A 13,809-nucleotide genomic window follows, 5' to 3' on the forward strand; every position below is an offset into this window, starting at 1 on the left:
GAATGGGAGGTAGTCTGGGAGTATGAGCAGTTCCTGGGAATATTCAAGATACACAGCAGGCGGGAGGGGACCCTGAACATGGGAGTTTCTCAGACACAGCCCAGTCAGCCCTGAACCTTGAAGCTATGAAGAGGCATTGGTGCATGGCGAGGAGGGATGAGGTCCAGGCATGCTCATAAGGAGAGTTCCTGGAGCTGAACACTAGATTGGGTTCAGCAAACCATTCTGTGCATGCTCAGAGATTCATTCTGGGTGATTCGTGCTTTTTATTTTGGGTCAATAAAGAACACTTTGCAAGGAAATTGGTCTGTGGGTTTTGAATGGTCAAAAGAGGAAACCTTGGCTCATGACAATATGTACACCAGTAGCAGAGAAACACTCATGGGAGTATGGTCTTTCACTCATGTCTTGCTTGTGGGTTTCCCACGGACAGTTAGTTGGCCAATATATGAAGAGAGTCCTGTGCTAGATGGACTGGACGGACTTTGGTTTGATCCAGCAGAGCTTTCTGCATGCTCTTACATATGTTTCTACCATTCCCCAACCTTATTTCCATAACATTTTCCAGGAAAGAAGTTGTATCACTGATGCCAGTGATCAGCTTGTCTGAGCTTGATAGCCAACGAATGACATGACCAAACCATTGCTTCTTGATGCGGCAGCTACCTTCCCAATATAGACCCACACTGACCGTGCATCTGGTAAGTGTACGGTGCCTGTCCTGAGGCCGCGGTGCTAAAGCTAGATCCATAGCTAAGGAATCCGCTCTGTCCTGGTGAATGGCTCAGACTGTCTTCAGTTTTGATGCCTTGTGAGGAAAGAGCAAAAGAATATTAGTAGAAAGCTGCTGTAAGTCAACAAGTATTCAGCCTCTTTTCTTTGACAGGGCTACATTAACAGCATAAAAGCTATCATGTGATTACATTTCTCTCTCTCACCCTTCCTGCATGGACATCAGGACAATTGCATGCAAAGGACCTTTGATTGTAAATTCTTGGGGTGCTTTTTTACTACCCGCTTATACATCCACTTGCAAAAAAAACAACAAATACATGGCCATAAAAAAATGCTGAGCAAATGCCTACTGAAGTTCTAAGCTACTGTTTAAACGTTATCAAAGCCTGAGTATTTGTTCCTAGAGAACTTCAATATTGTGATACAAATCTGATTATTTTGAAACCTGATACCCTTTGCCATGCCTGAATAACATCATTTCTGTTGGTCACATTTATGCCTACTGAAGTTCTAAGCTACTGTTTAAACGTTATCAAAGCCTGAGTATTTGTTCCTAGAGAACTTCAATATTGTGATACAAATCTGATTATTTTGAAACCTGATACCCTTTGGCATGCCTGAATAACATCATTTCTGTTGGTCACATTTACATTTTTGCTTAAAATACTCCTACTCTTTTAATGAAAGGGGGTGTTGTTACTATACCTCAGCCTTACTGTCCTTGAAATATTTCAAAGCAGAATACCTGTTTTTTTTCCTACACCCATATTATGGCCACAACAAACCTCTAAATTAGATTAGGAAACAGTGACCAAAAGTCACCTACTGAACTTCAAGGTTGAGCAAGAACTTGAACCTGGGTCTATCCAGTCCTACTCTGGCAATCTAACCACTGCACCATATTTGGTATGTATGCCTTCTGGTTTATGAAATATGGACATCTTATCTTTAATTAGATTTTCAAATAATTTAATTGAGCTATTCGTTAAATTCATCCAGTATGACATAGGAGCAACAGTCAGTATTTTACAAATAAATTAAAATTCATTAGTAGATCCTCCAATGCATTTTGGGTTAGGACTTTCTGCAAATATGTAAAAAGGGAAGTTTCTCCTAATCTGTGTCATTTTATATTTGATGCATTGTCCTACAGAAGTAGTAAATCTGTTTAAAGAGCATACACATTCACATTTGGCTTTAAAAAGTTTTGTTTTTTGTTTTTTTGGAGGGTTTAATATAGAGGACACTCCTGTCTATTAATTCCAGTTAAATAATACAGAAATAATAGAAGTCTCCATGTGGGGAAGATGATCATTTGGCAACAAAGTTGCTACTTGGTGTTGATGTGAGTTGGTTGCATAAGAAAGCGCACTCTGCGGCATTGTCAGCTAAGAGTTCTGGACAGCACACTTTTGGGTCCTTAAATACAGCATTCCAAGCTAGAAAGTTCAGACTGAAGGTGAGCTAGAAGAAGAGCAGGGGTTGGAATGTGCTACTGCAATGCCAAGGTTAACACACAAGATTAGCCAAGCGGCCGGTGAGAGCTAAGCCACCTCTGGTTCAGCGGGAGACCCTATAGGAGAAGAAGGGTCAGAGGAGGAGTGGCGTGAGCTCATCAACCCGGTGGTTCATCGTGAAGCCAAACAAGTCGTCTAAGTAATGCCAGTGTTTCTACTCTTTGGCCCACAAGCAGCATGAACCTCCATGAGGATGAAAGAAAAGGAAGGAGTGTGATTCAGTTTGGCATCAATTCCTAACATGGACAAGAGCTAACTCTACCGGTCAGAGAGATCACTGCTTTGACTGATGCTATTTGCTAACATTACTATATAACCGGGAATTCTGCACAACTGGACATTCATGCGGGGTACCCATGCTATATTTTCTATGAAATTATCTGCATTTGGAAGAGAATGGCTCATACTGCACCCGTTCCATGAACACTGCTTGGAGTGCTTTGAAGCCAGGGAGTGGGGCAGATCCATCAGGTCGGGGTTGGAGCTAACGGGAAAACTGCCTGACACAAGAGCACTGACACTCCTAGCATTTCACAGCCAGTTAAAAATTAGGAAAGAAAGAACTTGGGCAGAATTCCCAGAAGAGCATTATCCACAGGACAACAACATCCCTGCCAAAGACAAGCCAATTTGTTTGGGCAACAGCGGAGTGATTACATACAGCTATTATGTCAGACTCCATTGTTGCTGCCTGACTTGGACTTTTGTGGGGAAAAGAAACTGCTTTTCATAACTTGACATTTGCATTCTGATTATGATTAGCAACATGCATGCAAACACTCAACCCGTTACAGCTCTGGCCATGATTAATCTTCAGTGACAGGCTGTTTCGGGAAGCCTGTTGTCAGACAGAGAAGTAACTTGGCACTAAATTAATTTCCACATAGTTCTTCGTTTTGTCTAGGAACTTGGGATAGTTTTATTTCTGAGCCAAAAAAACAATAGTATTCCATTGTTCTTGGTTGTCTGCCAGGTGGGAGTTTTCAAAATGTACAGTGTCATATGCATTACTGTTGGGTGGGGGAGGGGGAAGAGGGGAAACCATTGTTCAAAAGCAGCCAATAGGTAATCTATAGGATTTATTACTGCCATGTGGGCCTGGTTTCTATATGGCCTGAAGACGCTAGCCAGTAGCCAGAGGGCTGCTTTTCACCTGCTCTTAATAATGACAACTGTTGAGCATTTGTCTTGGCATCCATCCAGCTGATACAAGGCACAAATGTGATTCCAGAGAATGAAATCTAAGCCCCTTTCTACTTGCCTCAGTAGAAAGTCATGTTAAAATCAGGTTTCTTTCTCCCTCCCTGCATCTCCCCTCCCCCCAATTTGGAGCTGTCCATAAACCCATTTAAGAACTTCCATTAAATACACTTGCTTGTCATCCAATCAGGCAGTAATTAACCCAAACGTCTAGTTATGGAAGGTGATCTTTAAAAAAAAGTCATAACTGAGAACTCTCATAAATTTCTGTGGGCTTGGCCAAGAGCTGTATGGGACCTGGTGTTTCCTGGCTGCCATACAGAGGAAGCTGATAATTTTAAAGTTGCAAACTGAATCTCTTCAGGCTGCTACCTAGAGGAATTTTCTTTCCATAAGGTCCAGACTGCTGGCCTTCTGAATACCCAAGATGCTTCTGCTATAGGATGTAAACTGCTGGAAGCTGGCTGCTCTGGTTCAAACTTGCCCTCCACTTCAGCATCCTAAAATGCAGTTGCTTAATGGTTAATACAATGCAATTTCTAAACTAAAGTGAAAGCTGAAGCTTTCTGCTCTCTTCCTCTTACATGCAAAGGTAGGGGAAGATGGGGAGGAAGAGAAGGAAAGCAGAAGGTAGCACATCAGCCTGAGACACTGACTAGGTTCTGATAACACACAGCGACTTGTCATGGGTTCTTTAATCCATGGCGAGCTGCAGCACCCTTTGGTAGCATATGTGATCCCTCCTGCAGGGCTGTTGTATTGTGCAAATGCAACATGTGTAGGTTATGCAAGGGGTAAACAACTAGTCTGGTTCTGAAGTATGTAGAGCTTGTCTGCTTTGGTCAATCATGAAAAAGCAGTTTGCATCTCAGCCAGCTATGACAACAGCCAAAACACTATATAAAGTGGCTGAAATTTGTCTTTTGTCTAATATTTGCTGTCCTTGAAAGGCACTAAAATGGCAAGGGCTAATTCTACAATTGTGCAATGCACTGCATAGGGAATTCCAACTTTTGAGACATTTCAATGGTTTTATTTTAATTCAGAATCAATCACAGTGTTAATCCCTGAATGAGAAGGGTTATTACCAAAACAAAAGACAACTGTCATTTTCCATATACATCTGTCACAATATCTATTTGTACAAGATCAATGTGGCCACACCGGGAGCAGAAAGATTTCAAGTTTCTGAAAACAGTAATGCAAAATCTCAAAACAAACATCTGCTTTTTATCAACTTTGCTAAGTGCCTTGTGAAAGTATTCACCTGCCCCTTTGACTTTTGCACATTTTGTTCTGTTACATCCTGCAACTGAAATAAATTTGATTGGTCTCTTGATGTGCACACAACACCCGGCAATATGAAGATGCAAAATATTCTTTTGCTGTGGCAAAAGTGCATCTGCGAACTAAGCAGGGTGAATGCAGCCAACACAGAAGAGTTTGTTTTTGCTTACTTGACTGCTGCACCCTTGGTTCTTCTTTTTTCAAATAAAATTACTCCTTTTTTCCCACCAACACATGCTGCCTACCCACTGCGCTAGAGCCGCCTGTGTTTTTTATTCAGAAATTTGGGCTTACTGAGTATTCAACATGTACCACTCAGCAACCCAAAGCGCACAATTCTATGCCATCACTTGTTGGAATGGGAAACAACTAGCCTAATCTTAATGTTTTTAATATGTAAGATGGTCCTCCTTGATAATGATTTTGCCCTTCACTGTTGAATTTCTGTGCCGCTCTTATTTTTGTTGTAATATCTGCACCGTATGTTTTTCTGCACTGTAACCTGCTCAGAGAAGTTTGGTTATCAGCGGGTTTTGAAGTACAGTAAATAAGATTAATAAATAAATGAAGTTGGACCAAAACGCCTACTGACACTGCTCTCGCCACAGTGTGTGTGTTCTCTGGGCCAGAAGGCGGTACCCGTTTCCCCCTCCAGTTTAATATTCCTGACCAATGCCACGCCGCCCATCCATGAGAGCAAAACTCTTCTAGCGGCTGCTCTCTCCCACTCTGTACTCCTTTTCAGGGGGACCCCTCCCTGCAGTCACCGAATGTGTGGCCAGGAGGGGGAGCTCCTGCCTGCATGCCCGACGTCATTCCTGCAGGCTGCTGCACTTGCCCAACAGCCCTTTTCACTTGCACAGCCCAGTGCGTGCTTGCCAGTTGTGGCCAAAGCACACGGGCCCATTCCTATATCCACTGACTGCCTGGAAAGGCTTATTAACAGTGGCACCCCAGGCATTAGGATGGGAAACCTAAGGTTTTCCCAACATCTGTGGATGCTCCTAGTCCTACATAGGCATTTCTAAATCATCTTTGCATAAAATGAAGCAAGGCACCCGCTACGTAAAGTCAAGTTTCCTTTAAAACAATTAGTAACTAGCGCACAACTCACTGTAGGAAGGTATTCCATAAGGTTGCCCAGGTGGTGGATATGCAGTATAAGCAGCAGTTTGCTGGATTCCTGCACTGTACTGTGTCTGTCCATATGTGGCCATCGTTGGAAAAGTTGGGACAGTTACTATATGGGGGTAATGTCTATTAAAAAAGAGAGAAAGAAAGAGAAATCTCAGACAAACAATGGGTGACTCTCAACATTAACTTCTTGTTGACTTGAATAATTAAGTCCACTCTTTTGCTGTGGCACACTTTGAAACCATTAGCACAATTACTACTTTGTTGAGCAATTAAGAGAACTGAGGCAGTATCTGTTAAGGTTTAGCCTAGCTCACATTATGGCTAGATGGATCTAAACTAGAAGCCAACACTAAGCAACTTGTAGATAGTCCCCACTGGGCAATGCACACAAACGGAACCACAAATCATAAAAATGCAAAGAAAGTTTCTTTTATGGGTGCAGGCAGATGTACCCAATTTAAGGGGTAAAAGTGAGTGATGGTATATGGGGACATACTCACTGCATTATGCTCACAGAAACCATCTATGTGATGGCTGTGCATGGCACTGTCTGGATGGCTGTCAGGTTTTGACCTAGATCCAAGGGGGTTTTGGAAGAGCAAAAACCAAGGTCACAGACAGGCCAGGCTAGAATTGGGAAGACAGGAAGCAGAAGTGATTTCAGGGCCTGGTGGGTGGATGGGCCAAAGAGGCTGGAAGGAGACGCAAGGCCAAGGGCAGGCAGGACGCACACACTGAGTAGGCATCAGAAAAAAGAAGGGAAGGAATAGGCAGGCAGGCTATTTGCAGTCCAAACAAGCTGGACTGCACCATGGAGCTGGCTTGACGACAAGGGCTTTCTTGGGCCTGCTGTGTCTTGATGCCTTGGAGAATCAGCTGACTTTGGGAATCAGCCTCCCAAACTGGACTGCTCTGAGGCTGGAACGGCAGCTTCAAAGCTACCCTTTCCCTGGGTACTGGCCAGCTCAGCCTCTCATGGAGTCGAAGTGCTCAAGGTGCAGCAGATGAAGCAGCGCAAGTCCTAGTCTGCAGCCCCCTTTCCCGACTGTGCCTTACAGTGGCAAAAGGGACATCACAAATCCTTCCTCTCTAGAGCAGATTTCAATTTAAGAAAAAGATGGTTTTTCCCTTTTTAAAATAATGCCATTATAATAATAAATATGAATGACCTTCAAATTGAATTCTTTTCAATTGACTTAAGTTACAGGCAGATACCCATCTGAAGCACAGGGAAGATGAATACCAGGTTACTAAATCAGTACTTGAGTTACTTAACTGCTTGGTAATCTGTCAAAGGAACGGCAAAGGACTTTTCTCTTTTTGTAAGAGAAAATACGAGCAAGTCCTGCTTTAGGGTACATTTGTGTGCATCCTAAGTCCCCTACCCAACATTGCCAGAATAACAACAGATGGCTGCTAAAATATGAGTGGACACAGGAAAAATCAGACCTGGATTGCCTCTGTATTGAGTGACACAAAGGCTTCTTTTGGTCAAGTGAACATACACAAAGGATGTGAAAAACATTTCTTAACCGGCACACCTTTTGTAAAAGACAAATTTCTTTTTGGTTTTATACTTAGCAATGGAGCTATAGCATGAATATGAAAAACCCTATTATTGAAATTTTATGCAAGACAGATTAGGAATTGCTTGTTAAGCATCAAGTAAAATACTAGCGGTTGCCTAAATCGCTGAAGTCAGTCCTGTTTCAAAAAAAGTTACAATCAATGCCTGAAGTATGTTGAGTACATTAACATGAACAAATATTCAAAAGCGTTCCACCCATCTCTGTGTACCAGAAATGACAACCGCATTATTGTTTATGGAATAAACAAAAGCAGTGAGTCAATTTTCTTTAAATTTTGGAGGAATCCTTTTGCTCTCTTTTCCCTTGAATTCACCGCCTGAATGCTAACACTGAGCCAAAACCGACCTTCACATAATGCCCTTAGAACAATGCTGCGCAAGTACACACAGTTGTTCCAGGAGTACTGATGGAGGGTGGAACAGAGGAATGGCCCAGGTGAACCACCACTGTGAAGCTTTTAAGAGTAAAAAACAACATTATAAAGACAAAAAAAGGTAGGCTTGTTTTGCACCTCCTTTAGATCCCCTCCATAATGAAGCCAGCAATTTACTTTTGGATCTTCTCAGTGGAAAGCTTGATATCATACTTTAGGAGCTGAATTAAAAAACAGATTTTCATTATATTTGTGATGGCTGTAACCTTTTTAGTCCAACTAAATGTATGGTTATAAATTATTTTATATTTATGATCCATATTTATATTATGTTCATTGTAGTTTTTGGAATGTTTTATGCATTTTTTAAAATGTATATGCAGAATTAGTTATTTTTAAATGTACACACTAAAATAATCCAGGTTTAAACACTGATGATTGTATCAAAATTCCATGGACACTCTAATACTAAAACAAGGGCTCAGTTCAGACATTCTGCCAAACGAAGGTTTTGAATCTATACCTTGATCTGGAAATGTTGCCTGTTTTTGTACTCTGCCCTTTTAACACTCAGCTTTTAAATTCAATTCTGTGTCTGGAGACAGAGTAATGATTGTAAACAAAGAAAGGCCAAGTCACAGTTAGCAAAAAATATGGTTCCAAAGGAACTTTCAAAATAAGTGCTTCTAATTCCACTTCCTGGTTGATCACAAATCATGCTCAGTCAATTCAGACATCATCCAAGACCACAGGAAAATTTTCCTGACCATGGTTTGACGAGATGGCTGGATCTTTAGCAAGGGGATTTACTTTGAGTTGATTTCCAGTTAGCATTCTTCAGCAGCCACCTAGAAGTTCAAGTGTTCTCATAAAAACAGGGCAGCAATTTGGTTAATTAATTGGTCTGAAATCTTTCAACTCCTCAAATTGGTGGCCTTGATTAATTGGGCAGAATATTTTTTTTAACAAGTGAATTAATTCAATTATCAAGGATTTACAAAAATTATGGATAACATGAGATTTTATTTAAGGCATTCCTTCCGGTAAGAAAAAGTGGAGAGCTGCTTCTTAGACTGTGCCTCTTTTGATATATGGGCACAACTGAAAAATAAAAAGTTGACTTTTTACTTCCAGTTGCAAATTTATGTAGATTGAACACACATAGAGTTAACAGATTAACAGGATAAACCTAAACATTGCTGCTCAGAAGTATGCCCCTGTAAGATCAGTAGGACTTTCTCCCAGGTAACTTTGCTTTGGATTCCCACCCAAAGGTAATTTAACTGAGTGACAACTCTAGAAATAATGCAGAATACGTCACATATTCAGAAAGGCAGGCTTACTTCGTAGCGTAGAGATGAAGAGAACACGGAGGTGCAGCTTTACTGTTGCCTATAAAGTAAAATTAGCACAATTAACAACAACAACAACTATACTGATGCCATTACATCTGTTAATCATGCATAAGATGAGGTGGCTTTTGGTTTCTAGCTTTTGCCACATATAGTCCCCTTAATTTGCATCTTCACGTTGAAATCTAATGATTGCAAATGAAGGACCCTGGATTTAAGAAGACATATTTAGCATAGTTCTCTTCAACCATGTGCATCAGTGCCATCCAATATCCCACTAAAAGCAACTTAGCAGATGCATGAGACAGGATTCATGCAAAGTGTCAATTAAGGTCAGATAGGGAAGTCTGCATCTTTAGGAAATGCAGATATAGGAACAGCCAATCTGGATCAGATCAAGGGTCCAGTGATCAAGTCACACAGTGTCCAATCAGCTACCCGCAGGAAACCATAAGAAAGACACAAATGCAACGGCACTCTCCCACCCCTGTTCCCCAGCAACTGCTGTGCACAGGCATAATGCCTCTTACTGGAGGTAGAATACAGCCATTAGGACTAGATGCCATAGATAATCTTGTCCTCCTTAAACTTGTCCCATCTCCCTTCACTTCTCTGTTGTACTCCCACTGGCAGGCCAATAATTCCCTTTGGCATATAAGATGGTCTGTTGCTGAAGGGATTTTTAATTGGTTAGTGGTGTTTTGTTGTCGTGTTATTTATTTAATGTTTTAATTAATATTTTTAACATGTATTTTGTCTTAAGAGTCATTTCTGGAAGGAAAGATGGGATAGTAAATGAATAAACATGTTCTCAGGGTTTATACGTGGACCAGAAAACTCAGGTTCATGTGGAACAGGACCCACAGAACTTGCCATGCGGCACAGATGTTCAGACACAGCAGGTACTTTCCTGTACTTATTCCAGGAAAATGTGGAGGCGTCATTGTTCACTAAGCAGTTTGTCCTAGTGCACAACTACTGAGCATGAGTCAGTTACAGTTATCCAGTTTTCAGTAAGGACATGCCCCACTCTCACAAGAGGATTGTCCTCATTAGGAAGTCATCTAGAATGAGATAACTTCAGTTTATTCAGCAACTCATAAGATAGTGAATTAAACCTTGCAGACATGTTTATTTAATGAAGTATGCAAATATATGAGAAAGCTAAATATAAAGAAATAATCCTATGGGCTCACATTATATTGTTATTCCATAAACCCTGTGAGAACATTTCCAAAATATCTAGGGTATGTTTCTACAGAAGAAAATTTCTGTATTCATTGCTGATTCTCTTAATTATCTTCAGTATACAAATCTGTTTGCCTCTGAAGTTTCATCTGACCATCTCATTCCCTTCTTGCATCTGCACAGATATCTGTCGGAAGGGAATTTTTGAGCACAGAGCTGTCCATGCAAAAACTTCCTCAACTATATTAGGATTCCAGGTGGTGTGGAAATGTGTGCAATGCCCTACCTACAGATGGTCAGGCTGCTGTTCACAGATCCCACACGGAAGCACCAGTTGGCATCCGTGCTGTTGGAGGCAGGGCTAGTCGGTGCAGCCCCACCCACATATTGATAGAATGCATGAGTGGGCCATGGTTTGTGTCCCAGAAAGCACAGCAAAATGTGGTTCAAACCAAGAAGGGAAGGTGACACAGGCCAAAGGCCTGTTTATGTCATGGATCAAGTTGTCAAGCCCATGTCCTCAGAGGATCCCAGCTCTTGTCCTCAGAAATGGCGCCAGAATTAATTGTCCATAGGGAGAACTCAAGAAGAGCATAGTAAGAGGTCCACTTTCTCAAGAGTTAGTTCTTCAGGAAAACCACACAGACCTCCCTCCTTGGTCCAGAGGAGGTTCCACCACCATCCTTGGCCTTCAGTGACTCCTGCCATGAAGACGGCACCCTACTACAGCCACCCCACATAATCACAGCCTGAGGCTGCTAAAACAGACCAGGCTTTAAGAGGAAATGTCTTAGTCAATGTAGAAGCAGGAGTTTAGCAGCTTGAATACAGCCAACCCCCTTCTTGAGAATCAAGGACAGTCTGGTGCTTGCTGGAATATCCATATGTATATGCTGGGTAAGCATAATGCCTCCCCAACTTCCCACCCAGGTCTCCGTAATGCATGCCAGGTCAGCTCCCTTATCCACTGTTAGGGCATGGATAAAGGATGTTTTATTCTGTGCTGATCTGACATTCAACAGCAGCACAAGCCTGAGGACAGGTTGATACAGCTGCCTGGCATCATCTGGCTGGGGGAAGAACCAGAAGAGGGGACAGTGTTAAGACATCTGACCTCTCTTTTCTCTTGCTCACCTGTTAATCCCCCAACATCATACCTTCCCCTGCCTGTAACTACCCTAATAGGAATGCCTCACTGCTTCCCAGAATCCCCCATAAAAATACAGTTTAAAAGAATAAAATAAGTGATGTTACAGTAAATACATATGGCACTAGTAATATGATCTGATTTTAAAAATCAAGCAATTATTGTTAATTCAAAACCAGCAGAAACTGCTCTAGCCATTCTTCTACTTCACAAGACTAAGCAACTTATTTGGGAACATCCATTGAGTATGCCAACATTCACTCAGCAATGATGTTGGTCTCATGCCATATTACAAACTAGGTTGAAAATTGCCCACAGACTGCTCTTGAAGACAATTTCTAAGATACAGTTAGTATAAAATATTAGCTCCCCTATTAGTAAAGTATGAAATGTATCTCTCCAATTGCCCTGATTTCTAGTTCCTTTAAAGCCTCAAGTCACCCCTTTCAACTTTGAAAAATCTAAAGAGCTGGGCTGAACCCACACAATTACTTAGACCTTCCTTATTGGTCCAGCTTAGGATCCATCACCAGTGCAACTCCATGGGGACACACACCACTGAAACAGGCAAACTCTGGAAGACTCTCTCCTGGAGAACCTCTCCTGCTTCAGAGTCTGATGCCTCTTTAGATCCAGGCATTCCCCACCCCACCCCAACTACAACAAGGTCTTTTCACTCTGCATTTTTGGGTATGTTCTAATCATTCCCTGCTTCTCCAGGATAGACGTGTGTGTGTGTGTGTGTATGTGTGATTTTAAAATATGACCACTGTATTCCAGCAATTCCAGTTCATGCCAACAGTTGCACAAACCATGCATATATGGTCATCAGTGAGAGACAAAACACAGTCTGCAGTGGTGCAGCTGGACCATTTCATAGCCTGGATGTGATAGTCTTGTGGGGGGATGTATATTCAGTTGTGAAGCACACAACAAGCACCCCTCTTCTCCCCTCCCTCAACAGCTATGCCATGCTTTCCAACTGTTTCTGTATAGCTGATACATTAAACAAATGTACCCTGTTTGCTAACACTGGTAAACACAATGCTCCCATGGCCCCTTGTCAATGGACAGAGGGTCATAGGATTCTTCAGATTCCTAGATCCAAGGTAAGGAAAGAGCTCCAACCCCGGAATGGGAGAACTGCACACCAATCAACTTCTCTCGCTTCCCCAGTGCAAACTGGCATGGAAAGAACCAGGCCAGCGGCTTCTCTGGGGTCACAAGATTGAACTTGTGGAGGGGAGGGGGAGGGGACTGGGTTTGCCAGCGTACACTGTATCTGCTACAGCCTCCTTCCATGCTGTCCAAAGTCCTGCAGCAAGAGGGCTCAAATTGGCCACCTAGCTGATTTGCAAGAGGAGAGGCATGGGGAGGGGCAGATCCTCTCTGTGCTCTTTCTACCCTGCATAGGATAGTCATAATCTTCCATATCTGGAGGCTTATAAGCATCCTAATTTGATCACGCCCTAAAGAAACTAAATGTTAAAGAAAAAATGGCCCTGTTTGCTACAACTGGTGAAGAAAAGTTTCTAAAAATTCTGTGCATATAGTTGCATACTCTAAACCCAGTTAAATCACGTAATTCATAGGACTATGATAACTAAATGAATAAAATGTTTGCTTCTGCAGTCCTGATGCTAAACACATTTACTTGGAAATAAGTACTATTTTTCCAGTGGAAAAGCATGCCATACATTTTAAAGCGACAATAATGAAACAAGCACCAGGAACTGCAAAGGCCATCTGGTCACCCCCTAACCATATATTAAATAAGAAGGAAAGATGCTGCCATGCCCGTGCTGGCCCAGGTGCTTCATTCTGGCTGGTGAGCTGAGTCCCTGCCTGCTCCTCCTCAGAGCCCTGGACTGCAGCCCTGAAGCCCAGCCCAATCTGCAGCATCCATGCTCCCTCTGGCACTGAATGCTGGCATCTCCTCTTCAGAGGCACAGCTCCTGCAGCCCACCTATGGGCAGCTGACAGGGTGTCCTGGCCCATACTGGCAATTCAGACTCTTCCTGGTCAGAGTTGCTCTGGATTATGCAAGCCCCAGGAAGGATCATGCCCGCAAATCACAAATGACATCAGAGGAGCTGCAGGTAAGGGGTTAATCAGCTCTGGTTAATAAGCGAGTGCCTGGTGCCAGCTTGGCTCTAATGGGAAGATTGTTGGGGCCTGAACCACAGCAAACAATAGCTGGAATTGTACTAGCAAAAACTAGTTCAGCAGCATCATTTGCCAATAATTTTAAAAACAGATTTAAGCATTCCTTCTCCTTTCCCCA

The 13,809-nt window shown here is 42.3% G+C and overlaps 1 protein-coding gene across 8 annotated transcripts in view; it reads right to left on the reverse strand.

Annotated features, from left to right (window-relative positions):
* Positions 1–13,809, reverse strand: part of EYA2 (EYA transcriptional coactivator and phosphatase 2) — a 160,027-nt gene that overhangs the window by 86,438 nt on the left and 59,780 nt on the right. For all 8 annotated transcript variants that reach the window (XM_044440195.1, XM_044440198.1, XM_044440203.1 and 5 more), the window contains exons 3-5: positions 9,182–9,230; positions 5,854–5,996; positions 692–808 (exon numbers count right to left, since the gene is read on the reverse strand). In XM_044440195.1, coding sequence (XP_044296130.1) covers positions 692–808; positions 5,854–5,996; positions 9,182–9,230 — 309 coding nt within the window. The remainder of the gene's footprint in view (positions 1–691; positions 809–5,853; positions 5,997–9,181; positions 9,231–13,809) is intronic.

The sequence above is a fragment of the Varanus komodoensis genome, unplaced genomic scaffold, assembly GCF_004798865.1.
Source record: "Varanus komodoensis strain SLA01 unplaced genomic scaffold, ASM479886v1 scaffold37, whole genome shotgun sequence".
Classification (NCBI taxonomy): Eukaryota; Metazoa; Chordata; class Lepidosauria; order Squamata; family Varanidae; genus Varanus; species Varanus komodoensis.